Genomic DNA, 27,882 nt, shown 5'->3' with positions numbered 1-27,882 from the left:
AGCGGGTGAGGGGCCCTAGGATTTGCTCAGGAACACGTGCTTGGACAGCGGGCGGGTCAGGTCCTAGAACCTGGGTCTTCACTCCCCACGTTGTGCTTGTTGTACCATGTCACTGACCATGCCCTGGCACATGATCACCCCATCACTGGAACCAACTAAGACTGGGCAGAGCTAATCTCAGGGGAGTCCCTGTGCCCCTTCTCACTTTGTCCCTAAGATTCTCCCAATGCACCCATTAACTCAGGTCAGCTCTTCCCTACGTTTTCCCTCCTTTAGGCCTTCTACAGAAAATATTCTCAGTGCCTATTCCTTGGTCACCTTTCAAGTGTTGGGGCAGCAAACTGATTCCCTTCCCAGAGCTACCCCTGAGTGGGCAGAGGCAGGATACAGCTAAGAAGTCCTACAGGGCAATGAGTGACCCAGGGCTACTCACTGTGTCTACATCTGGCATAGCATTGCCCTTCTGGCTGTCATGCTTGTCTGAAGCGCTGGCTTTCTCCTGGCAAACCAGCTCCATAGTCACCTAACATGACAACTGCCTGAGATACCATTTTGGAGCCTCTCCGTACTTTGCCAGGAGCCAGGAGCGCCCAGACTCTTGCTTGGCCCCAGTATCCACTCCCCTAACTTAGCTGAGCATAGGACCACCCAGCTAAAGAACACATTTTCCAGCCTCCCTTGCAGTACCTGATGGACCTAGGTTCCAGCAGATAGGAGAAGAGAGGAGACCGTGTGTAGGCCTTCCTGGATTGACCTCACAGGGAACAGGTGTGCCGTCCTCTTAGTTGGTCCCCTTGCCCTCTGGCTGCAAGTGAAATGGTGGGAGCTGAAGCAGCCACACTCCACGGTAAAGCCAAAGCATCCAAGGGCAGAGCCATTCTGCCAGGCCTGAGTGTAGACCTCTGAGGGAGAAGTAAACCCCTCTGGTTGAAGCCATGGGATGTTGAGTCTATAAGTCTTGGCAGCTGAGTCCATAGCCTAACCCGCACTCCAGGTTCCCCAAGACGGCTCCGCCTTCTTCCCAGCTCTCCTGACTGGCGAGACCCACACTGCATTCAACCAGGCCTTACGCACTGTACATCCCGGAAAACCCCCAGCTTCTAAGACATGACAGCTGGTGGACCCATTCTCTTTGGGGAACCCTCTTGCTGCACTACTGCCCAAATCCTTCAGAATCAAACTCAACCAACTTCCTGTTGATTAAGCACATATAATAATGGGGAGAAAGGATAAAATGCTTCAAAAAGCACCTTATGTGGTCATCAGAGATTAACCCAGAAGTCTGTATACAATGATATTCTTCACAGCTCTTTTTCACCAATGTGAAATTTTAAAGCAATCAAAACATGTAACCATTCAGGATTGTTTAGGTAAGTTAGGGTAAACAAGGATACATTCAGACAATGGGATACTATGCAGTCTTTAAAAATCAAGTTGTGGAAAAAATAGATATAAATGATAACAGAGATGATTTAAAATAAAGCAATCAAAATATGAGATAATTTATATAAACTGTATAATTGAACTGACTTCATATGGAAGTGCTCAATGCATATTAAATATTAAATAGTACAATAGCCTACAAAATGCACATGCGTGCACTCGCACACACAAATGCACAGAAAAATTATGGGAATGACGTGCATCAAAACGTTAACATTTATTTTTGTGTGGAAGAATATCTCCATTAAGTGATTTTATTTCCTTTGTATTTTTCTGTGCTTACTGAATTTTCTGTATTAATAAGTATTGCTTCTATAATTAGAAGGAAAACAATAAATATTCTAGAATAAAATATTGCCTCGATTATGCTGGCTACTAAACTTTCTTAAATAGGTATTATTCAACAGGTTTTATACCAGTGATTCCTTCTACCCACCAAGCTATGCTAGGGGGACCCCGTCAATCTCGGAGAAAACTAGGCGTAGTTTGGGAAAGTATTATTTCTAATGACATTTATTTTTAAAACTTCAAAAAGGGGGGGGGTCATAAGATTTATAATGTTTATCAAAAATAGGGCATACTGGTTTAAAAAAGGCAAAGATATACTGCTCTAGGGTCAATTTTTTAAAAATACAACAAATCAACTAGTGTCCAAGCCAACCAGAGAATTTAAAGGACTTGATCATATTTAGATAATCAGTGATGAAATAAGGAGGAATTACCACGAAAACTGAAGCGACGATAATATTCAGTGTTGAGTTTGCTGATGGTGCCCAGAGTTAAAAGTCGAGGTTCTAAACTTGTGGAGTTGTTTGTGTTGGAAACTCCTTCGTGGAAAGCCAGAAGAATCCTTCTGGATGTCTCTGTAAGAAAATCTAGCTTTTTGCTTTCTCCTCACTGCCCTGGCACAGCACAGAGCTTCTCCAATTCTCAGAAGTACTTGGAACAGGTGCTAATGTTTTTCTGAAGAAGGTATGGCAGAGTGGGAAGCATGGTTGGTTTGGTTTGGTTGGTTTTTTAAGTTTATTTTTGCATAATTTTCCTTCCACAACTACAGCCTTATCTGTGGGAGAAGGAAACACACACAGAGAGATACCATTTGCAGGGCTGTTGGTTTCCTGTTCGCTCAAAAAGGAGGTGGGGCAGAAAGAACCCAAAATAATCCACTGTGACAGGATTGGATTCTTTCATTTTATTCATGAGCTATGTGAATTTAAACCGCACGGGTCAAAATGACCAAAGAGTTATTTGGAAGAGATTGTTCTTTTTCGTTTAAGATACACAGGAATAGCAGTCTGTACTGATGTCACTACTGGTTTAAAAAAAGGAGGAAGAGGAAAAAAAACACAGTTACCATAATCTGAATCGGAAAATTTAACATTTCATACATAATAAGGTGCCAAAGAAACACGCAAACAGCAAAACTAACCTCAACTTCTTTTAAACAAAAAAAAAGAAGCCTAATGTTTGGACCCTGCTTCATCAAACCTTAGACAAATACATAATTCTACAATTTATAATAGTGCCTAATAATTTTTAGAATTCCATCAACATTACATATCAGACGAGATAGTCTCCCTTTTATGGAAAATTAAACAGTACCATTATTTGGCAACAGAAGTATATTACAATCAACAGGACATCCATGGGGCGGTGGGGTGGGGGGGAGGCAAGGAGGGCTTAGTCGTACCCTTGGGCAGGACTGAGGAGAGCAATACGCCACCAGCACTGTGACCCATCTGTCACTGGAAACACAAGGGATTGACGTCAGGATTGATACATTCTTTTCCAAACAGACAAAGGCTAACGGGTGGCTTGTAAGCGCTCTGGAGAGAAGCCCCATATCCTTCTGGCTTTTCTTGTCCCCAAACTGTTTTGGAACAACCAGGGCCCAGGGGCCAGTTGACTGGCTGACTCATTCCCACTCACAGCCCTAGTGCTACCCCAGCCCAGAGAGCACAATGCTAAGGAAGCAAGGCCCCGACCTAGTCCGGGCAGCACGACCACAGCTTATCTAGTCCTGCTGGCTGGCCGGAGATGGCTTTCCCAGGCTTTGCTTGAACAAGGAGATCGCTAAACGGCTCCATCTTTGGGAATAAAGTCGGCTACATCCTCATGGACAGTTCCTCAAGGTGATTTGCAGGTTATTTCTATGATAACAGATTCCAGGAAGCTTCTGGAAATCACAGTTCCCCACACCCTCGAAGTCCAGGAAGTCCCTTGGACCCCAGCATTTGCCAAGTTCAGGCCTATCGAAAAGGGACGCCCACTGTTGGCTGGCAGCATTCAGAAGCATACAACTTCTGGGAAGAAATAATCGGAAACCTAATGCTCACAACTCCCTGTATGTTCTTTGAAGTCATCAGCCCTAAACTTTCCACCAACAGTGATATCCATATGCAATGCCCCCTTCTCACCAGGAACTGGCTATTTTCACCAATGCATCATTTCCTGCCTGCTAGGAGAGGCTGGACCCCCAGGTTGCCACCCTCTGAAGCGACTTCCAAATGCATCTCTCAGGGGTTTCGACACTGAGTTTCACGGGGCTTTCCATTCCATCCCTCCCTAGGTGGCCTGCAGGGACAGACATTTCTGGTGGCCAAGTATAGGTCTGTGACCCAGAAACAGTCTGGACTTCCGACCCTTTTCTGGAAAGGGGAAAGGGAAGAGGAGGAGGCTTGCTGCCCCTGGCATCTCCACCAGGGACCCGGGCATCCAGGGGGTTGCTCTGTGCTGAAGACAGTGAATACGCCCCAGCAAATTTCATTGAAAATGCAAACACCAAAGGGATACACTGATCTATCCAGAAAGAGAACAGTACAGGGTGACCCAGAAGTCACATTACCCAAGTAATCTGATTAAGCATTTTCTACTTCTGGAATAGATTTTTAAATATTTTTCTATAGTTTTATGCACTTAAATTAGATACCTAAAATACTCTCATATACATACAGAAAAATAATCTCTCAATGACAAATCACATTTTACAATAACAAGGTAAATATTTTTGACTACAGAATCTGTTAGTTTCTGCAACATTTAACAGATAGCCTCTTACATACCAGATATACATTTAGTCACGGACATTCCCATAAACATACAGCAGAGATTTCATAACAAACTGTTTAAAGAGCACAACTTTTTCACTTTATGTAGTGGAATGTTGCATTTTTCTTAGCTGGAAACCGCATAAAATGCAAGAAACCAGAAGCTATGGGCTGATTACCATATACGGGATATTTTTGTTGCAGATATCTCATCCGTATACATGTATTTACATATATGTTGACCACCTATAGATGTGTGGGCCCAAAGCTAATGTAGGTAAGGCGATACAGTATGAATTATATGATTGCCAATTACTCTATCTCCCCAGGGCTAAGAAGGAGTAGGAAGAAGGGGCCAGGAAAGTGCAGACCACCTGGCTGGAGCTTCAGAGGACAAGGTCTGAAGTTGGTTTCACAGTTCAAAGACACTTGGGCTGTTGGCAATGTATGTTTTAAATGCATGTGTAAAAAAAAATATCACTACCAAAGATCTTACTGGAATATCTGCTTTCTGACACAGTGAACATTTAGCAGATGACATTTTTAGGATGTTGATTTGTAAAACATACATCAAAAATGTTCATTCATGAAAACGAATGCTGACAATATCACATGCTTCTAGATAACACCTTCTGAACTTTCAGTCACTTGAAAGATTCATTACACGTAGAAACAAAGCTACAATTTGCTATTTCGTTCAAAATGACACAAATCCACACGAGATGAATTTGCAATTTCTGTTCAGCTTTCTGTCGACTTCTTTACTTAACAAACTTTATAATCCCAGACAGAATCAAGAGACGTGAAAAGGATTATTGCTCTGTGTGTGTAGAAATGAGATTGAGCTGCAAAGAACAAGCAGAATCCAGTGCAAAAAAAAGCTGTGAAAGAAAGCAACAACAAGCACACAGCAGGACCAAGACCATCTGCCTCCAGGAGCGTGGTCTTCTAGAACTCGAGGTTACTCACACAGTGGGTTCTTTCCTCTCTCCTGACATCACCCTCCTCAAAAGCCATATGGGGATCCTATGGGGATAGCCCAGCTGGGCAGTCGCTTCCTCTCTGTGGACCATTGGGCCCAGCCAGGGCAGAGAGGCAGCTGGCTCCATGCACTGTCTCTCTCCAGGGAGTGGCAATGAAGGAACCAGCCCCTGGGGAAGGGCACTGAAGGAGATGGTCCTATTCTCCTATTACCGGGATGGTCACTTTGAAGGAGAGGCTGGAAAAGCCTCTCTGTCCTACCAGGAAAGGGGACAAAAGCCCTCAGTGGGTGATGAAAGACCAAAAGGAAGGGTTTTGTTTCAAATTAGTGGGTTAACTGGTAAAACCTACACAGCCTCTTGGTGCCTCATGGCCCGCCCTGCACGGGAGCCCAGAGATGATTCTCTCTCCTGCCTCCAGGCACATACGTCAACAGGGGCTTGGATCCTGTACCCTCTGATTAGTGCAGTCCATGTGCACTTTTATGAAATCAAAGCAGACATTTTGAAAAGTATGTCAGCCCCGCTCTCCACAACCTGCCAGGGAGACTTTACAAAGTAAGAAGACATATAACGAAGTCCTACCTGCTTCAAGAAGCAACTGAAAATACAGTGTGATCAGGGCCGGCTCCGTGCGTGTATGGCCTGCGCAGTCACACGGGACACCGTGCTTAGAAGGGCCCACGCTTGGTTTAATTCTCTGCTGTCATCACCTCGAAATGCTCAACCATTTTGAACAAGGAGCCTCGCATTTTCATTTTGCACTCAGCCCACAAATTATGTAGCAGGTCCTGAGAGGGACAATGGGAAGTGCAGACCAATCTGTTTCCCTGTTCAGGTCACATATCTGTCCATTTCCCCTGGCAACCATGCAAACACAAACACACACACACACACACACACACACCCTACGTGAGCTTCTGCATCCCCCCACCGCAATTCACATCTGAAATTCCAGAAGTTCAAGTCTCCCAGTAGGGACTCTGTTATTCAATCCACTTACAGGGGACCTGACTTCTGGGGAGATAGTACCAACTCCGGGCATCTGGCCTGGAGATCAGCCCAGCAGAGGGGAGACACCTCCAACTTACACCCGAGGCCCTGGCAGGCTGGATCTTAGGGGCTCTCACCAAATCTGATGCAGAAAAGGTGGGAAGGCTGACGACCCTGGAGAGCCCCAACCCCAACAGCAGGGAAGGGCAAAGTGTCACTAGGTACCCCAGGAGTGCTGGCATCAAGTCCTATGTCCACCACTAATTTCCTTCCTTCTCCTGCCATCAGTCTCAGACGACCAGCAAGTTGGATCTGTGATTTACCCAAGAGCAATGCCCTGGAACTGCGGTAGGTGGAGCCAGCACCCTGGCATCTGCCGGCGGGACCTACAAGTTTTCAACAGGCAGACTGTCCCCTAGTGGTATCAGAGGGTAGAGCGGCAGCTGCTGGCTCCTCAACCAGAGGCTGCAAACCACCACCACTCTTTCTCTGGTTCCTGTATCACCCTCTTTGCCCTAGTCCCCCGTTCTATTTAAACACAGAAACAGGAGAAAACAAGGGATTTGAGTACAAGAGGAGAAATGAAAAGGAACATAGTTATAGAAACACAGCCGCACAGGAATTTTTTTTTTTTGAATGATAAAAGTACAAAACCAGGGTGCCTAGAAGACTATGCATTCCTACCATTGCATAAAAAGAAAGCTTGGTTACTGGTTAATGCTCCATAAGTATCAGAGAAACCCTCAAGTTTTTCAAGGCTGGCCAAATAAGCCCATTTCTGAACAGTCTTACTTGGTGGGCTTTGACTACTGAAATAGTCACACTATTCAGATCATATTAACAACATAGGCTGGTATAGAAAGTAGAACAGAATTCTATTAAAAACAACTCACAAAATAGCCTAACATACAGTAGGGGCAAGTTTATCCTGAAACATGGCAACCACACGTAGTGTCGAAAAAATTATTATGTGGTTATTTATTTACCTGGTTCCCCAAAGCCAAAGTAAAGAGGGAGGAACTCATTGAATCTGCATGTCACTGAAATCATTATTTGGAGGTGCAGATGAATTTTTACAAGGTGTTGGGTGTTATTTCAGTGACTTAAAATTAGATATATAATTAGGCCATGAATGCCACAAAGGCAGGTCCCTTCACTTCACCTCCCAGGCCTTTGGGACAGTGGCCCAGAATGGGGACTCCTTGGATGAATGATTAGCCTTATTGACCAGGTTAGGGAGAGATCACAACCCAGAGATAAGACTTTCCAACGTGTTGGTATCTGAGTTTTAATGCTCCTGAGATAAAGAGCTGTTAGATGTTTCTCTCCTTCAAGTGAGATAAGTTTTCCATGCTTGTCAGGAGTAGATTCTGGCTCCTAAAGATATCAGGTTATGTACCTTAGTCAAGCCTGGAGACTTACAAATACATCCTGGATCTGATACAATGTGGGAATTCTAGGACTTTCCTTTCCTCTAGCTCAAATAAACATCCCAACTCTATTTACACAACACTAAGTGGCCCCACAAAACATGGCTCAGGGCACTGCCAGGTGAGTCTTAAGTTTTGGCAGCTGACCTGAGCCATTCCCAGCAGTAAGGAGAAGCCCCACAGGCATTTCAACACTGAGGGTACAAAGAAAAAGTGTTGCTTTTACCAAATACCTCTCGGGGCGCCTCAGGTCACTGCGTTTGAGGGCGTCATAGAGTCACTGGTTTCTGGTGCTGCCGATTACGCTTCTGCCTGGTAGGAGCTAATCTACAGGCTTGTTTATTTTCATGGCCTCACTTTCTGGCATAGGAGGCTCTCAATTTGTAAAACAAGTACATCAGAGCAAGCAGACCCACCGCTACCTTTACACTCTCCTCAAATCTGAAATGACCCTGCCACCTCTAAAGCATGCAGGTGGCCATTTCAAAGAGTTAGTATCTACTGTAAAGCTCATCTCCAGACCCAAAAAAGAAGAGAGTTGAAAATGTAAGATAAAATAAATAAAATAACATAAAATAAAAAATAGATAAAAAGGAAAGAGAAACTTTCTTGCTGTTTTCAATGGAAATTCCACAATTGCTACATACCCAAAACAAATTTTCTTATTGATTCAACCAGAAAAAACTATCTGAAGTAGACATAGAGAAGTCTTCTCCTCACACAAGGTATTGGCAAACTCTAAAATATACTCCAAGATCTTCACCCTTCAAATAAAACCAGGAGCACCTTATCCATTTCCCCGTTCTCCAGCCCCTTCAGATTCTAGAACACCCCACTCTGTATGGTCAGTGCTTTATGCTTGCCCCAGTCAGCTCCTGGAGAGACAGCTGACTGCCCGGCCTTGGACGGCAGACCTGTAATTGTTCTTCCCTGGTGTCCCCAGCACCTAATCCCCCTGACCTCACTCCCATCCCAGAGGACACCTGGGGTTTTGTTACTAGATTACCAAGATAAGACACAACGCAAGTAGTCAATGTACCCATTTTCGGAGGGAAAATGAGAAGTTAAACCCAGTACTAGTCAACCAGAAAAAATCAGTTACTTTCGCATAGTTAGGTCATGCTTAAGTTGCTCAAAAAGCGAAGAAGAAAAAAAAATACCCTGTTTAACATTAATGTTCTTTGGGAGCACAGCTTTCTCCTCTGCCATCAGAGGACATTCAAACAAGGAAGGCTGGCCCCAGTTCCTTGAGCATTCCCAGCCTAGAGAGGCCCCTCATTCCCATGGCAGGCCAGCCCGGGATCTGAATGAAGCACATCTTCCAGGCTCTCGTGGTCACAGGAGATCTGGTCCCAGGAGATGATATGTCCCACCTGTGTGCTAGGGAAGACAATACTAGCCAGTAACGCTGCCCCAGAGAGACTGGCATATGGATTGTCCCTTCAGGATTGCTGGTCTACGAAGACCCTGCTCAAGGGCTCCTGTCAGGGCACAGCCCTGTGAGCAGAAAAGCCCCTGGTTGGGCTAGAGGTCAAGATGGCTCAGAGAAGAGGGCAGAGGGCTGGGGACACAATGCCAGGATGCAGAGGCCTAGAGACACCCCGTGTTGAGAAAGCAAAGAGCTAGGTAACAGATTGCTTATTGGCAAGGGACATTTGGTCTCTGTGACACTTAGCCCCAGCAGCCAAAAAGACAGAAGCGATGGAATAGAGGTCGGAGAGTGTGAGGCTCCACACGTCAGCCACCTTCCTCTACCCACGACACGAGTCACGAGTCAGCCTATCTCCCCCAGAAGGATGACCCATCACAGCACAGGTTACACCAGTGAGTGCAAGGACACTAATGCCGAATTGCTGTTCTGAACGAGCATCTCAGAGATGCTCAGTGTAGTCACTGGGGTAAAAAGACTCACATATTGCTTTGCACGCTACATTCATTCTAATAACGGGACTCTGCAAGTGCGTGACCCAGCAGAACTAAAAGGGTGACGAGACGTTTGTCGCTGTGCACATCGTACCCTACCTACATGGATCCCCAACACTGACATGCCAAGAAAGTCAATGAAGAAGAGGGAGAACAGAAAGAAAGGGGACGGGATGGTGACCCAATGCTATCCCATAACACATTTAAAACTTTTTTTCTACCACAGTAACACATCCTTCATAAATACGCTGAACAAACTGTATTGATTATAGAAATAGGAAAGCATGAGATGTACGGCTATTTATAGATTTAATTTAAAACAATTTCTTTACACCGTCAAAAAATATAAACTTAAAGTATTTTAACCATGTTTTCTGCTATGAAGTGGTAAACAAATGCATGCCGTGAAGTTAAACTTGGTCTGTAATGTGTTCAGTTGAAAGTTTCTACCTAAAGGGTACATCTGCTTGTTTCAAAAAATACGTATGTCTGTTGTTCTTGATAGAAAATTCTACACTATCTTCAATAAATAAATGATAGAGTGTTTTTTGTAAAGTATGAAATGTAAACTTTGTTGCCCTTTCCAACACACACATTTGTTAAATTGCTTGAAATATGACAGGGCTCTGATGGGAAATCGTGACACTATGCGTTCAGTTCCCAACAGAGTGGGTACTCGGCCACTATGTTGATGCTACCATTTATAAAGCGCTTCTACAACCCTAATTAACTTCTAAGGACCTACAATCAAAGAGAATACCATCAACCACAGGAAAGCTAGACTCCAGTACCAAGAGGACATGCAAAGAACATTTCTTGACCACAACGAACTGGGGTTATGCGAACATTAACATGCAAACAAAACATGACCCACACTTTTCCTTAGCAAATCAAGTTATGAACTAGCTAACCAGCCTATCTCCTGGCATTTAAAGGGGGGGGGGAATCAAAGAACCCACAGCAGACAGGTTGGCACATGGTCATACACTCCTGACTGGCAACAAGCCCATGGAAGCCCATTAGTGAGAGGTTGGCTGTGTGGGGCGCAGTGTGGGGCGCAGTCTTAGGCTTTCCTCCCCACACTTGTGCAGCTGCGTGTTCCTGGGGTCTTTCCCCCACCACGTGGTGGATTTCCTTCACATCTGTCCACCTACTTTCCGATTGTCACTTTTCCTTGTCATACCTTGGGGATGCCTGTTTAGGGAACTTACCAAAGACAGCTGCTGAAATTTCCCATGAAGGTCAAGACGCGGAACATTCAAGCAAGAATAGGCTCCGAGCTGGTCACCATCAGTGACTCTCATTATGAAATATCACAGGACCTCCAAGCCAAAAGAGAGTTATCCAAGTGGGCTGGCAACTAGGACCCAACGACACCGTGACGTCGTGGCCTTTCAGGTGACCTGCAATGATCTGATTTAGCAGATAGAACTCTATAGATAACAAGCTTCCTTAACCATCTTCCAACTACGCTGGAAATCAGAATCAAATCACCTGATAGAAGCCCATGATAGTTTTCATTGACATCTATCAATATAAGACCTAGAGGGGACTAGAATGGCTGTAACAACACAGCTGCTGGAATCTTCCATGGACCAGCTCTTCAAAGAGCTAGTGCAGTGTCCCATCAGGACACCACCTGCCCAAGTGATCCAATCCAGGGCAGCATTTCAGATAAGGTCCCCGTGGGGAAATGAGATTCTGAAGCAATGGCAGGACCAATAATTTTTCCTAAATACACCAAGGACTAGGCATCATAGGTCAAGGGGCCTACTGGGGGCTGGTGGAGGTAAGAAATAGGAGGGTTATGAGTTCTCCAAAAATACAGACATTGCATTTATAAATCTATTTTTATAGTAAGCAGACCCGTGCCTCAGACCCAGGCACGGGCCAGACTCCCAACCAAACCTGGCTGGGAGCTATGGGATTTCAAAGACCTTAGAAGCCATGGTGAGACCTGAAGTGAAGACAAAGGAAACAGAGGTTTGTTTCATAAAATGGGAAATTGTCTGGGGGAGAAGGATTGTCAAGAATTATTCCCAGAATCAGTAATGGGCCTGTCTTCACCGTCCTGTTGCCCTGTGGCTGAACACCAAATGGTGGTCTTAGAAAAGCAACATCGATTGCAGACGGCATCTGCTGGCTCGGGCTGGAACTGAAGCAGGCCCTGAGCCCACTCCCTATGGCTCATCAAATAACTGCAGGTCCAAGCGGACCACAATCTCTCCTGTGGGGACCTCGTGCAGCAGAAGACACTTGGTAACTGGACCCTTGGAACCCTGGTCCTTCTTGATGTCTGCTACGCGGATCTCCGTCCGACCTAAAAAATCTGAAAGGAGAACAGACCCTGTTCAGAGAGCGGATCCCTTCCCTTCAAGGCATGTATTTGGCATACTGGAAATTTCCCAGTAAATGGTTATGCTCTCCCTTCTTCCAAAAGGGAGCTAGCTTGTTTTGCAGGAATCCATGAATTACAATGACAGAGGATAATTTTTAAATGGAGTGAAAAGAAAAGGACGCCAGGGGCGACAAAGGAGAATCTAGAAGGAGCTGAAAACATAGACCATGATTTCCTCCACACCTGGAGCCCTCCAAAGGGCTATAAACTGCCTGGCAGGTGATGCAAAAGCAGAGGTCGTATCAGCTGCCCAATCTGCAGTGCATGTGGAATTTAAAGAAATCACAGAAAAGAAAGACAACTGTTTCTGGGACAAAAGTGGAACAGCCATTTCTCTCAGAGGTTGTCACAGGAGCGTGCTTTGTGATGTTGTGCCCCTTTCAGAAAAGTCAAGGATGGTGAACTGGCTCAGTTCTGATATGCCCCTCTCCATGTGACAGAGCGCAAGTGTGAGGGGACAGGAAAGGAGGGGACAGCACAGGAGCTGCATGCTTCCAGCAATGCTCCCAGAACAATCTCAACACCACTTTTCACAAATATTGAATGTCAGTATGAGAATGGATATGACTATGTTTGAAAATTTTTTAAATGCTATGGAAATACACAATGTTGTTCCATGGGCCTCCTGCCCATTAATTCCTTCACTTATTCATTTGACAATTATTATTGGAATATACTATGATCCAGGCCCTCCTGTATAGGAAACAACATTTTTTCAATGTTCCCGTTTAAAACGTGGGAAGTTTATCTGGTAGACAGATACAGGTTTGTTTTTTCCCTCTGTGCACGGTATGGAAGTAATCTCTGATGTAAGAACAACACTAGGATTTTCAACTTACACCCTAGTGGAGTTGTCATTGTGTCATGATATTTCAATATAAAACAAAACAAAACAAAACAACTCAACCTCAAATCTTCACTTGTCAGAATAAAAACTGACAATAAAACAGTGGTGAAGAGCCCAGACTAGGGAGTCAGATTGCCCTGGCAATGCCCTAACATAGCCAGCTAGGTGACCAGTACTACCTACTCACCATGAGATAATTCATATGAAAGTTCTAAAAGACAAAAGCCACACGGAACGTTTTAAGCCCTGCACAGATCATGCTAGCATTAGACCCTCACTCCTTGCATTTAATTATCCTCAGTCGAATATAATTAAATTGAGACGGTAATCTTTAAACGTACTCTCTGGTTTTTATTAGGTTGAGGAAGAGAGTTTATTGGAATCATTGGCCAGATCCATTCTTTTCTAGGCTCAAAGCAGAAAGAGGAAGTTGGTTGAAGGCAGCATGCACCCAACACAGTTCCATCCATTTGATTAACCAGAAACGTCACCCAAAGGACACTGATTGATTCTGCTACACACCTATTGTACGCTAACGTTCTTCTTGCTCAACTGGCTAGTTTTATCCATTCTCACCACTGGCTTATGGCCAAGGACTCATGGGCTGGGCTGAAGTTTATTGGGGGTAGCCCTCTTTGCAGTCACCAGCTTTGGGGAAACATAGGACCATGGTGTTTGTCTAGGGGAGCTGGACCACTCTAGACTGAGCATGCTCTGTCCAACTTCCCTGAGGTGCACCAGCATCACAGAAGGCTTCCTTTTAGGGGAGGCTGAGTCTTGTCTTATGCCACTCTCATCTCCCTGGAGGGAAGCATAAGCAATTCTGGGCACCAAGTTTCCAGATAGAAAACGTTTACTCATGACGGGGAAGGAGGAAGGCCCCACGGCAGGGGGAGGGTGAAGGGGGCCCTCTCTACTCACCATCTGGAGAGAACTGGTCCCTCTCAAACACCGTGATGCAGAGGACCTCCTGCTCCAGGTCTTTGATGAAGAACTGGCAGTTGGAATTCCACTTGGGATTCAGAGTGTCCTGGATCGTCTTGGTGATGTGACACTGGGAGCCCATGGTCACCTCGCAGTATGGGTTACTCTTCCCTAGAGTGAACAGAGCCTGCTCAACTCCTGCCAGGCCGCAGGCTCTTCTGGGCGCAGTGTGGTGGGGTCACCGCCACAGTGGGTAGCACTTTCCTCTACACCTATTTTTATACCCCTCCATTGCCATGCTTCGTAAGTGGCATAAAATGGAAAATCCAGGACAAAACTCCCACAATTCAGCATTATAATAAAACTAAGAATAAATAATTAGATGAGTGGGCTTTGAAACTAGGCCTTTCCTGTCTCTTTGCATTAGCCTTAGATTGCATCTAAGGCAGCCACTCAGACCTCTCTGACCTCTCTGAAAAACATAACAGCAGAAAGGACTTAAAAAAAATAAAAAAGGAAATAAACCTCTAGGTTTTTAGTAAGTGCTAGAAAAACCAATTCTAGAAGGAAATTTGGGATTCTGGAAATAGCACGCTTGATTTAAAGCCAGGAGCAGGGGGTGGGGAGGATGCAGAAAAGGCTTCTACCTTGAACACGTGCTGGGAGGTCGGGGTCCTTCTTGGGTCCTTACCGTGTGACCGACAGGGTTTCAGCTCAATGCCTTCAACAACATTCACCATCAACCTTCCAATCCCTGTTGCCCTTTGAGAACGGACTATGACAGCAGGAAAAACAATACATGTTTCATTTTAACATTTGACACCTTTCCATCCCTGCTTGCCTCGTGCTCTATTTTGTGTACCTGCCCCCCTTCAAGAAGAATTCCACTCTCCTCTCCTTAAACACTTGCTTCCTTGCTCCTGGAATTTGTCTTCCACTCCTCATTCTGCACCCCACTCTCTCTCTTCCCCCCCACTTCCAACCCATCTCAGGCTTCTCTACCTCTGGTCCCATCTTCCAGCTCTAAGGATTCTGGGCCCCATCAAATGGCCCTCTGCCCCAGCTTTGCAGGAAGCCCGCTCCATGCTGGGGAGCAATGCATTACCCAGGTACGCCTTCTCCCGCTTCTTTTTCTCGGTCTCTATGTAGAGTTCAGAAGCAGCTTTGATTTTCTGCACCCAGGCAGTCCTTGGAAAGGAAAAGACAGAAAGGTGCCAAACAGAACTCTGGAGAAAGGCTTCAGGTCTGTTTCAGTGCAGTTTCCAGGATTCTGCTTTGTTTGTTTGATTTTAACAACAAAGGCTCGGGAAAGAAAGCCTGGATTTATGTCACATGATGCTAATAATTATTCTTACCATTAATAAGAAAGGCATGTGTGACATTTTTATTGATGTATTCAACCCCTGCACTGCTGTCCGCAAGCAAGGAAATCTATGATAAATGCCGTCCTAGAGGCAATGTAGGCACACAATTCCTCTCCCTCCCCTATTGAAAAGCATCACGTATTTCCCTAATCCAATAAGGCCAGAAGGTTCTCTCCTACTAAACCATCCAAGGGAAGAACGAACACCATTTCCCAGATAAGGAAACACTTTACATGAAGGAGCAAACACACACTGGGGCAAGCATTTTGGCATGACATTTTCTTCTTCATTTTTCAGAGAACCATATGTACAATAACTCTGGCCAATTTTCTTACTTGGCACAAATGCTCTTTGGAATGTTGGCCTTGGGTCAAGTTCACCCTTCAGAAAATGATCTATTTCATTTGGCTCCGGGACAGAGTCTTGAATACATGATTGAAGCAAAATACCCACAGCTCTAGGATCCAGAATGTCTGTCCAAGCGAGCCAGCTGAAGAGAGGGTTGGGTTTGGGTGGTCCTATTAATCCCTAAATCGCATTCCTTTTGGTTTCTGCCACCTGGGAAACCTGACATGCTCCATTTATCTTCAAGAATGCTGACAATTTCTACCAAAAAAGAATTCTCAAGCAAAATTAATTTCAATTCATTTTATTTTGAAAAATTCATGCCACATGTCAAATTTTTGCGAGCTCTAGAAGAAAGCATTAAGACTTCCCCTGACCTCTCCAGACAGAGATTATGGTATTGCAACTGGGGGATTATCGGGACCTGCTGATTAATTAAATGTCCCCCGTGGTCCTGGTGCTCAGGCCCAGGGAGGTGGCAGGTCTTACCTTTCATTTATGCTTTCTGCTCGGAGGGTGTAGACGCGGTCGATGTGGGAAATATGGAAGATGGGTTCGTCTCCAGAAGGGTCAGTGGGTAATTTTACTAAAACCTCATTGAGGAAAATAGGCTGAAAAATAATGCACAGGCATTATAAAACTAAACTGTGTCTGTGTGTTCCAGTAAACTGTGAGTATGAGTGTGTGTGTGTGTGTGTGTGTGTGTGAGTGTGTGTGTTTCCAGTACCCTAGACTGACGGTGAGGGTGTGTGTCTATGGGTGTCCCAGTAAACTCTAGTGGAATAATGATTTTGTGTTATATCAATTTTCATATGTTACAAATTAGAAATATGGATTTTCTCCCCCTCTATTTTGCAGGTGTTTTTTAAGTTCTTCAGAATAACTGGTCTGTTTTTCCCACAGCTTATCCTAATCAGCAAACAGCCTCCATCAACTTTACTTCAAGAAATTCCCTCCAAAGATTTTCATACAAAGCGGCTAGTGACAAACTACCTAGGTACATTATTCTTTACTGCCAAATAATGCTAACAGCTGCTTCAGAGAAAATTCATCTATAAGAACACCCCCACAGAGACAAATTTAGAAAAACAAAATCCCATGACATGAAGACACACAAACAGACATGCGCAGAGGAGCAGACCCAGTAAGCAGCCTAGAGAATTCTCCACACGTGGACCGTTTAGATTGGCTATTATGGGAAAAGGTGAGGGGCACAGATGATTCATGCTACTTTGTGGAGTTTGGAGGGGGATCTGGGAATGTTTGGAAGGTAAGTTCTCACACACAGTGGGGGCTCTACTCCCAACCTTTCCCACTCCTGCCTCATCTGTACACCTCGAACGTGAGCCCCGCCAGAGCAGGGTGTGTCTTTGTCATGTCTGGGGAACCCACAGCAGACATTTGGCAGCTAATAGATGTTCTGTCAATCAAATTGAGTGTTGCTCCTTTTCTGATAATACAGGCACACCTCCGAGATATTGCAGGTTCAGTTCCAGACCTCTCCAATAAAGCAAAAAAAAAAAAAAAGCGAGTCGTAATCTTTTTGCTGGTGGAGGGTCTTGCCTTCAATTTGTAAAAAAAACGCAACATCTGTGAAGTGCAATAAAGCGAAGAGCAATAAAACGAGGTATGCCTGTACTGGAACTGCACCCTAAATCCTGGCTCAGCCCTTCACCTTCTCCTCTAGACCACAGCCCCAGAACTCTGCTGATACTCTGACTCCCTGTGGAAGCCTTCTCCTCCCCCACACATCAACCCTGATATGGCAATCTAGAATCCAACTTACTGTTTTGTACATTTTATACTGCAGGTTAGATTTGGGGCTGAAGACTTTGTCAGTGCCAGAAGAGCCCAGGGGCTTTATGATTTGGGTCAGCAGGAGGAAATCGTTGAAGAGGAAGCCGTACAGCTCCTTGTTGCTCTTGGCCTTGTAGAGTTTCCCACTGTGCAGAAACTTGCGTGGCCCCAAGCAATTGGTCACTGAATTGAACACAAGTTGCTGAGAAAGGAAAACAAAATCCAAAGAAGACACAGTGAAGTCAGGTCATGTTTTGATTTTGGTTTTTGTGCATCTGAAAGTATGGGCTCCATCAGCAGCTGGGGCTGGGCCCAGGTGGACCTGTAGCTGAGGCTCACAGCAAAGGACTGCTCTAAAGACTCCAGGCAGTGCCTTTTGGAGCCAAGAAGTCACAGTAGGTCAAAGGCATGGTTCTGGGATTCCGAGCATCAAGATGAGTCTTGGTTATGATTCCTAATGCTTTTCCCCTAGGGATTTGCTAGTGTCTTTGGGTAATTGGTGCTCTTCTCCCTTTTATGTGTGGGAACCTGGACACCAGGAAGAAAATACTCAGCTCTCAGCTACCTCGATGAGTATGTGCTGTGTGCACAGTGGCCCGCTGGAGGTGGCGTGAACCTGCTCCAGTGATGGCCCTGCACAGGTTCAAACAGTCCTTTGGACTTCTGAAAAGCAGCAGCAACTCTCTGCGTACAATTTCACAGGACAAATACTACTTTCCAAGGTACCGCTGAGATCCAGGCCCCTAGGATGTAGATGACTGTAAAACTCAAGGTGCTGAGTGATGCCTCAAAGTCAAGCAGAACAGATATTGCGTTGGTGCATATTAAATCTCACCCAACTCACTGGTCTTGAAAACACGAAGAGGATAGCTCTCTTCCTGGCACTTCTCAAACCTTAGAGATGGCCCTGAATACTAAAATGCAGCCCTCTCATCCCACAGGGCTCTATCATCCTACGCTCTATCATCCCAGTGGGCTCCATCATCTCACTGGCTCTATCATCCTACGCTCTATCATCCCAGTGGGCTCCATCATCTCACACTCTATGGGAGGCTCTATCATCTCGTGTGATCAGGTTCTATAGGGACAGAGGGATACTGAGGCAGAAACGACCTCACTAAGGTCCCCTTTTTAGATAAAGAAGGACAATGGTCTATTTTAGACAGCAGGGGAGATTGAGGGAGGGGAAGTCCACAGCTGTACCCAGGTAGTGATATGATCCAGGCAGGCATCATTTGGTCCCCACCTGTCCACATCCAGATGTTCCATCCAGCAGCATTCAAGGTTGAGGCTCTCTCCAGAGAGCCTCACGAGGACATAGTGAGGAAATAGTGACCTCCACGAGGACACTATTTGTGAAGAGGTGATGGGGTTCACAACATGCATCCCCCAAGAGATGCAGGTGGCCACCTGTCTGCCTCCAATGTGAGAGAATTGGCAGGGCCTTTGTGACCAGAGATCTATAGGCACCAAGGAAGAGTGGCCATTCCACCTCGCTTTCAGGTACAAGGAAGAAGGAGGGCCTCCAGCCTCCCACTGAGGCTCTGAGAGAGCCAAAAAGACTAAAGGTGACACCCCAGCTGGAGCCTTCAAAAGATATTCTTCATCCATGTGGGCTCTGACAGTCTCTCTTAAACAGCAGCCCTTTGGGCCTGCCGAGAGAGTTCGAGCCACTGGGGGACAATGAATCAAGAAAAGTCAACTTGGATCACTTAAAGGTGGTGTCATTCACTCATACTCAAAGGTTAGGGCCTCCACTCGGCCAGGCTAACACTGACTTCGTATGAATTGTGAACAGACAAGAATGCCAACGACAGCATTTAACTGAAACTTAATCACTGGTGTGTGTCCAGATCTGGGCCAGGAAACAGAGGGCAACGTGGCCCCTTTCCATGATTGTGAACACAGTACAGGCAAAATGAAAGCGAGGAAAGACTGATCGATAAAGAAGGACAACAGTCTATTTCAAAGCGGGTATAGAAGCCACAAAAAGCAAATGACAGAGTTTATTTTATTCTTAATGTTTTACGATGAAGAGCCAGTCCTCACTGAGGCCCCCTGACTACAGCCATGAGACTCAGGGTGGGTCCCTTTCCAAAGTGCCTGTTGCTATGGTGGCATTTCTGCTGGGCAGACTGCTCAGATACATTGTCTACAGGATCAAGCTAACGCTCCTCACAATGATACACAGGCCTTTCTCATCCTGGCTTCAACTTGCCTTAAAGCCTTATTGCTGTCACACTCCATTCCTCACCCATGTCCTGCTCAGGCTGTGCCCTCCACTGAAATGCTATCCCCCTGGATTCTTTCCTGGAGAGATATCTTCATCCTTCAACACCAGCCAAGTGCTACCTTCTCCAAATATTCCCCAATCCCTCTATGACTGTCCCTTTATCCCTCTCATGTGTTCCCACATTTGGCACCTAGTTCTACCTATCATTTTTCAGATTTTTCTGTAAATATTGGTTTGACCCCTCCAGGACTGTAGGCTCCTTGAGAGAGGGGAGGTCACATCTTACTGATTTTCATGTCCTCAGATTTAGTACCGAGCAATGACACATGGGCAGGTGCTCAGTAAATGTTGAATGAATGAATGAATGAATGAATGAATGAATGAATGAATAAGTGAGCCAACCAACCAATGGAAGCCCCGAGATTGCATATCAACACAGACTTCCAAAATGGGAGCCCACATCCATCACCTTGGTCTCCACAGGGCTGTTCCCACAACTTTATTAGCCCACACCTACGCTGAAGTCAGACAGGAGGTGGCGCAGGGAGGAACTGGTGGTGGCTTCTCAGGTAGTGACTGCCTTGAAGCTTGTGAGAAGGAAGAAGCCACAGGGACAGTGAGTGGGGGAGACACATTCTGCCCAGGCACTTTGGTAAACACTGATGAATGGGATACATACATGTGTGAATGTGTGTACCTGTGTGTACAGAGGCAGAGAGAGAAAGAGAGAGAACAGGCAGAAAGACTGAATGAAACTAAAGGAAAGGTGAGTGACAAGAAGAAAAGTAAAGAACTAGAGGAGAGACCTCTGTGTCAGTATGGTGGACTAAATACTCTGACTCACCCAAATGAAAATTTAAAAAACTGAGTAAAATATAAAAAATGCACTTTTTAAATATAAGCAAAGTGGTAAAAATGAAAGTAAGAAATGTACAGAGGGCAAAAACAGAATGAAAATGCACACCCTGGAAGAGAAACCCCCAAAGCAGGCTTTGGCCCTGAGGGTCTCTCTTAAATCTGGTGACCTTGAGCTTTCACTTTGAAGGCCACGTGGGGTACAAACGACAGGAGATATATGCAGGGCCCGTGTGAGGTGAGCAATCTAACAGGAGATCACAAAAAGCTAGACCCCAGAGGAAGAATGACAAGTAAACTCAAGCACAGAAGGGATGAGCAAGAAAACTTGCTTGCTTTTGACCTTGGCATAAGTCGAGGGTGGGGGGGATAATGCCCCTGAGAATTTGTAACCAAAAGGCAGCTCATACAAGTTTACAACCACAATTCACACAACTAACGTGATCTCTAAAACCCCTCTAAATTTAATTCCTCTCGGGAGGAATGCAACGTCAGACCTCAAAGATCCCACCGATAAAGTTCCAAGGAACATTGAGTCCACGATCCAAAATCACAGTACGTACAGAGCAACAGGCCCGTGTGGCGAGGGCTAGCGGAAGCGGCAGACAGAAAAGACTGAGATCCATACGTTAGGTATTGGAATGATCAGGTTTGAAATATACAGGCAGATGTTTAAAAAGAATTAGGAAATAAATGAGAAGCATGGCCATTTGCGCAGGGAACAAGACACAAGAAAAACCAGCAGCTTAGAGAAAATATATAGAACTGCTGGACATGGAAAGGAAAAGAACTGAAATTAAAAACTCAGGGGATGGGCTAAATAGCCGATGAGAAGCAGCCAGAGAGAGACTAGCAAGCCATGGGCTGGAGACAGGGACAGTTCATGATCGTTCTCGTCCTCCTTCAGGCCGGCTGAGGAGGCTCAGCGGGGGACGCCCGGGTCCCACCCCACGGCCGCTAACCTCAGACAGGCCTTCACACTGCACGTGGGCCTGGATCCACTCCAGCCGGTCGGAGTTCTCCTTCTCCCGCACCCCTTCGTTCACCTGGGAACACAGCTCTTCCGCCTTCTCCAGGGCGTGCTTCAGATGGCTATGGTCGGGGTGGTTTTCAGGAGTGTTTTCCAGGATCTACATGGGAGCACAGAAAGCATCAAGCCCCTGGGGTTCGCTGTCCTGGACAGAGCACAGCACACACCTTTCCTGAATGGTGCCCACATGACCCACCGAGGCAATGACATGGAGCGTGACAGCCACTCCTCGCTGGCAGGGTCCCCTTTGGGAGACAAGGGATGTCACACTATTTATACTTGGCGTGTGAGAAGGGCAGTGGCTGCAGCAAGGGCCATTATGCACCCCACATGGCCTTCTCTCGCGAGAATGGCTTTTTCCTGAGCCCACACACAGCGGCAGGTGTCTGTGTACTTCCACTTCTGGATGTGAATGCGAATGTGCGTTTTTCTGCATAGACCATTCCAAGCCAGTGGATAAGAGCACCAGTTCTGGAGCTAGACCTTCTAGGTGGAAATTCTTCCTGCTCTGCCATTGACCAGCCACGATATAAGCCAGTCACATAAATGTACCATGATTTGTTACATAGAAGGGGATCCCGCCAATTCATAAACGTATTGAGGATAATGAGAGCCAGGCTTCTCATAGAGAAGGGAGTTATAAATATATAGAAAGAAGGAAGGCTACGTAGAATTGATTCTGTGGTATTAGATTAGAATAGGAGGTATTGTTGTGAGCACATGGGTTTTAGTATACATGATAATACACATAGGTTGACATTGAAATAAATATATGTGTGTATACATATGTATACGTAAATTTGTGTGTATGAATATATTTACATACATATATCTCCTGACTCTACCACTGAGAGACCCAAAAGTCCACACCACCCTGATAGCAATGAGCACGCCAGTGTCCGGATCTGGGTTTCTAAATTCTCTACTAAAAGGAAGCAGATGTAAAAGCTTTCTCCAGGAGCTGTCTTCCCCGTGGATACTAATCTCAGGCTCAGAGGGTGTCTAAGTCTTTTCAGTGATTACAGATGGGGACTCTGAAACGCTAATTTTTTTCCTTTCTTTTGGTATTGGCTTCTTGAAGTTACATGAGAACGACAATCATCTAATATCAAATAGAGTCTCTGTCACAGTGGCTTTCTGAAGATGGGTGGTAGGAATTGTATTTCTTTTTCTCATTCTCGCTAGGAAAATCAAGGCTTCAAGGTACTATGTCTGCATTAGGGAAAGAATCAAGGACTGAGCTCTCACTTTCCAACTTATAAGGTAGAAGCCACGTGGTCTCCCAGCCGAAGGCGGCATATTATTAGCTCTTTTCATGACAAACAGCTTTTCTTTCTAAGTTACCACACACATGTCTCCAACACCCTGTTGGCATATGATTTCTACACAATAGATACCAGGTGTGCTGGCTGCAGAACCTGCCCCTGACCCCGGGTCCCTGAAATGCTGAGAAAGCATTCCTCTGCTGAAAAGGCAAGACAGGTACTTACATTTTTAATGATCAGTGGGTATCTTGTTACCCGTTGCATAGGCTTCAGAATAAAACTAGAGAGAGGCATCCCTTTACATCGAGGGTCCATTGCCAATCTCTGAAATAAGAGATTGTGTTAAATGTATTTAAGAAATCTGCAAAATCCAGTTGGTGACATCAACATTGATGCTATATTTAGGACTCCCCATCCATTGCATGGTTTCATTTAGTTGGATGACAACTGAGGAGCCTGGAGTTGGAAGGGCCGGACCAGTTATCCTGGTTCAGGATGGAGGTACTTTCCAGATGGAGAATGGGAGACCTGAAGATGTGACTCAGCCACCAAGGGTTAACCCCTGCTCTCCAGATTCCTTCCATGGGACACATGGGACACTTTCCATGGGACACACAGTTCCTTACTTACAGCGGTGAGATTAGAGAATATTTCTTCTGGATATCTGCAAAAACTTCATAACATTCCCAGGAACGAGGAGAATAAAAATTCAGAGGGTCAGAATAAAAATGTCCCTTAAGTCCCAGAGATGCTGGAAGAGCTGATTGTCATTGACTGTTTCGGGCGGAGCCTGCACACGCCTGGGGGAGGCTCAGACAGGGCAGGACATGAGACACGGGCCTCCGTCTGGGGGCCTGCAGGCTGTCTCCATCCTGGATACCCTGCCTTTTCCCACCACTTTTGCCAATTCTGTCAACTCATCTGGAGGGCTAGAATCCTTCTATCCCCAAAGATGGTCCTGTCCACAAGTCACAGGGATTACGTGGTGGCTGAGCTCTCAAAGGCTCTATTCAGGCTGGATGCCTTAGTAACAGACAGCTGCCCTAACCTGGGCCCCAGGCCCTGAGAACTGTCAGCACCTGAACCTGCTCTAGCCGTGGGCATCATTATTCCAGAAACACTTGGCAGCTGGCAAAGGCATGTCAAACTCCCACAGGGATGGGGTGGGGAAAGCTGAGGAGGGGAAGGGTGAGGTGAGAAGGGGCAACAAGCCCCCTCCCTGGGCTGGTGTCAGCATCTCCCTGAAGTTCAAGTGCATCCAGCGATGAACTCATCCTGCCTGTACCCAGGGAGGACCCAACCCTTGGCTGAAACCCCGGGTGGCCTGCGGCACCTGGCAGCCCAGACTCTGCCTTCCAGTCTGCAGCCCATCCTAGGTCAATTTCTTAGCAATATTTCTCTCCTTCGAATGATTTTAGAATGCCTCATTCATTAGTCAGCACATCAAAGCATTTCATGTTGAGAAACACCAGGGCAGTGGGGTGGGAGGGGAGAAAGAGAAAGCGTATGTCATGCAATGGCTAAGAAGAGATGCAATGAGGAATCCACAAACACAATCGTTGAGGAGGAGGGATGGCCTGGCCCCAGAATGCATGAGGTACAAAGATAAGTCTGTCATTATTATTATGTTGTTGTCTATTCATTCAAATGTACCTGTTTAGGAGAAGTTATTTTATTCTCTTCTTATTTTTCTCTCCTCTGAGAGAGGCTGATTATATGGGCTGGCGTGGCCAGCGGGGACACACCCTGGCCAAGGGCAGCAGACCCAGGGCCTGGCGCCTCTAGCAGCACCTCCACAGACGTCCCCTCGTGGACACGTGGCTCCCAGACCTCTGTTAGCCCCCGAGGCAGAGACCTTGGCATCCCTCACTCACCCCCACGGGCTGCCTAGAGCTTAAGACCATCAAGAAAAACCAAGCTGGAAAGGAACCAGCAGTGCACTGGGGCTCCTGGCCGTTCCCTCTGCAGGTGAAGGGCAGAGACCAGCCAAGAACTGAGGGTGCTCAGATTAAACAGAATCGGAAACTTGAGACCCACCAGCCCTCCTGGGCCTGACAAATGAGATGGAAAATTTAAACCTGTATCCAAACAGCACCACTAACACCTGGACGACAGATCAAAGCTCCCAGGCCCAGGGCTGGCCCCTCTTCTCCAAGCTCCCTTTGGTCACAACCACACCTGCCAGCTAGTGCCAGCCCCCTAGTATTCAACCAAGGCCCCAGTCCCTTTTGGCCTTGAGCAGAAATATGCTTCCAAACATTGGAGTTAGCCCCTCACACACCCAGTGGCCCAAACACAGCCACTGGTGGCCAGGGCTGGTGCAGGGGCTGGGCTCCGCCGGGGCTCCTTACTTTGACAAAGTCCTTGAAGTCTGGGGCCTCGTCTGTCTTCTGCTGGATCAGGGCAGCCCCGTTCAGCTGGCAGCTGCAGAAGCGGATGTAGGGTTGCATATGTGGCAGCTGGGCCGTCAGGATGTCGCCGATCATCTTCACGGGCATGTTCTCTCCAGACATCTTCTTGCGAACTCTCAGCGCTCTGCACGGAAACATGACACAGCAGTGACACGGCACACTGCCAGGTCACACAGAAGCAGAATGTGTGTGAGGGGCGCAAACCCAAGGGCCACTAAAGGGTCTATGTGGGTGACGAGGAACAGAAAAAGAAGTGAGTCTAGTGCTACACAGAGGTTACATCGGAGCACTTTTCTTGGGCATGATGGCTGTTTGCTGGCTCTTAGGAAGGAAAACTTCTGAAAGAATCTTTACAAAACAGGTCAACATTGAAAAACAATCTTTTCTTATAGAGAAATAGAGAATCCTTTCTTTAATAACTCAGGATCCCTGTGTCAATGTCTCACTTTACGGATTATCTGTGGTGAAAGCCCCAGCTGGTATGGTCCCAGCACCGAGCCTGTTTCCAGGCCAATGCGGCCCAAGGGAAGTTATTGTAGCCAGGGAACAGAGGGGACGTGGAGGCTCATTTTCAGACTAAACAGAACATAATTAAGATGGTAGATCAACTGCCACAGAAAAATAATCCCATTATTATGTTCCCCAAAGCCAGGTACAAATGTCTGAACCATCTGTGCTGTTCACTGCTTTATGACTATGGCTAATTTGAAGTTGACTTAATTAAGAGGAGCTCTGGAGAGAGAAGCCTATTAATATAATAAAGGACCAATGAACCCAAACAATTTATATCCTGGAAACCGAGGAGAGACTGGGAAGTGTTGATTCTGGGGTCCTGCTGCAGTCTGAGAGTTCACGGCCCCCATAGGTATGTGCATTCCACCCTTCCAACTCTAACATGTCAACTCCTAACACCAGCATCTAGAAGAAGGGCAGGGCACTGAGCTTCTACACGGCAAGTGTAGCAGTGTACTCTGAGGGCAGGACCACCACATATGAGGCCATGAACGTGTTCTTCCTACCCTAGTGATCACGGACGGACAGACAGATGGATGGATGGATGGATGGATGGATGGATGGATGGATGGATGGATGGATGGATGGATGAAATAGAATGCTATGCTATATGATTTTAACATAAGGGTGGGAGGATGTCACTATGAATTCCTTTGGCTGCCTTCATGGCCATGGTCATGCCTTCATGGTCATTTCCAAGGAGGCTCTGCAATCTCAGTATTAGGTTTTAAAAACTTCAGATCTCTTTATTTTCTCTCACCTACATTTTTAGTTAAAGAACAAAAATCCTTGGACTGGGCAAGCAAGCCAAGGAGAAAAACTTTAGGGACAATAAGTTATATGGTCTGAACAATCAGGGATTCCTTTTTGTCTTTCTTCTCCCCATCTTGTATTTACTCTCAAGATAGATATTTTATTTTTCTTTTGTTTTCTGCTTAAAATAAAATTGTGTCTATTCTTAAGTGAAAAAGAAGTTAAGCCAAACATTTTACATTTAAGAAATACAATTTTTTTTGAGTGCCTCTTTTATTTCTTTTTTTTCATTTTCTTTTTTTTTTTTTTTTTTTTTTTTTAATTTTTCAGGCAAGGAGGCAGGAAAGGATGTTGATAAAAGACAGTTTCCACCACTTGGGCCCTACCTACTGCTGTCACATCTGACAGCTGGCCTTAGGGCCTGCACCTGGGTCTTAATATAAAAAGGCTCTAGATCTTTCCGCCCTACTCTGCATATTAAAGACAAATTTCTCAGCTCTGGGCTCACCAGCAAGAGAGCCAGCCATTCGCTCTAATCCCCAAGCAGAGGCATCATTAGTAGGAAACACATATGCTGCAGTTAGCCCCCTTTTATTTTCATTTTATTTACTTCCTATTTATCTGTTTGCTAAGTCCTATGTCCCCTAAGTACAAGCTGTCTCTGGCTCTTGGTCAGGAGTGGCAGATACGTGGCTGCTCACAGTTGGCCTTCTGGGAGGCTCTGTCTTAAGTTCAGTTCATCCACAAACGCCCCCCTCTTCCAGCCGCCAGGGGCCCTAACACTTCCCCATCATCGGGGCTATTTCTTTGCATGAAGAAATCAAGTCCATGCAACAAAGTGAATATTTTTCACAATAAGATGTTGAAAAGGAAAAAAACAAAAAAGGAAAGAAATCACGTCCCCATAAGGCTTCTGTTAAATCTTTTATCTGGAAGATGAAAATGAATCAGGTCATCAGAGGAAGGGGACAGAGCACAGGATGTAGTGATGGGAGAGAGGCGTGACCCGAACACGTTTGACCGTGATTGACAATGTGCCAGCTGTACTCCTCACCCCGGCTCCTTGAAATGACCCTGCATGTTAGTCAGGGCAGGCACCATACTACAACTCTACAGGCTCTAAAACAAAGGGTCAGAGAGTCATCTGCCCAAGGAAATTGCCCATAACAAGTTAGAAAATGCTGGACCCTGGACGAAAACTTGGGATGTCTGCCTCCTGGTTCTACATTCTTTCCACGGTGGATGGTGAGGATGGAACCTCCATTGGGACCTTGCGCTTCACCCACAGAACAGCCCCGGGCACAAGCGCCCCTTCTGTGTGACTTCGGACA

The 27,882-nt window shown here is 45.9% G+C and overlaps 1 protein-coding gene across 5 annotated transcripts in view; it reads right to left on the bottom strand.

Annotated features, from left to right (window-relative positions):
- Positions 1-11,649: 11,649 nt before the first annotated feature.
- The window catches only part of ITSN1 (intersectin 1), a 179,492-nt gene continuing 163,259 nt past the window's right edge, over positions 11,650-27,882 (bottom strand). For 4 of the 5 annotated variants that reach the window (XM_081070736.1, XM_081070740.1, XM_081070741.1 and 1 more), the window contains 9 exons: positions 25,226-25,409; positions 23,100-23,198; positions 21,542-21,709; positions 17,481-17,693; positions 16,184-16,305; positions 15,091-15,173; positions 14,677-14,760; positions 13,983-14,156; positions 11,650-12,145 (listed from right to left, as the gene is read on the bottom strand). In XM_081070736.1, coding sequence (XP_080926862.1) covers positions 11,997-12,145; positions 13,983-14,156; positions 14,677-14,760; positions 15,091-15,173; positions 16,184-16,305; positions 17,481-17,693; positions 21,542-21,709; positions 23,100-23,198; positions 25,226-25,409 — 1,276 coding nt within the window. In that variant the 3' untranslated portion in view covers positions 11,650-11,996. The remainder of the gene's footprint in view (positions 12,146-13,982; positions 14,157-14,676; positions 14,761-15,090; positions 15,174-16,183; positions 16,306-17,480; positions 17,694-21,541; positions 21,710-23,099; positions 23,199-25,225; positions 25,410-27,882) is intronic. The other variant, XM_081070743.1, reaches the window with a different exon arrangement.

This window comes from Rhinolophus hipposideros (assembly GCF_964194185.1).
Source record: "Rhinolophus hipposideros genome assembly, chromosome: 2".
In the NCBI taxonomy this organism is placed as follows: Eukaryota; Metazoa; Chordata; class Mammalia; order Chiroptera; family Rhinolophidae; genus Rhinolophus; species Rhinolophus hipposideros.
Note: the sequence above shows the minus strand (reverse complement) of the source record. Positions and strands in the feature narration are given on the sequence as shown.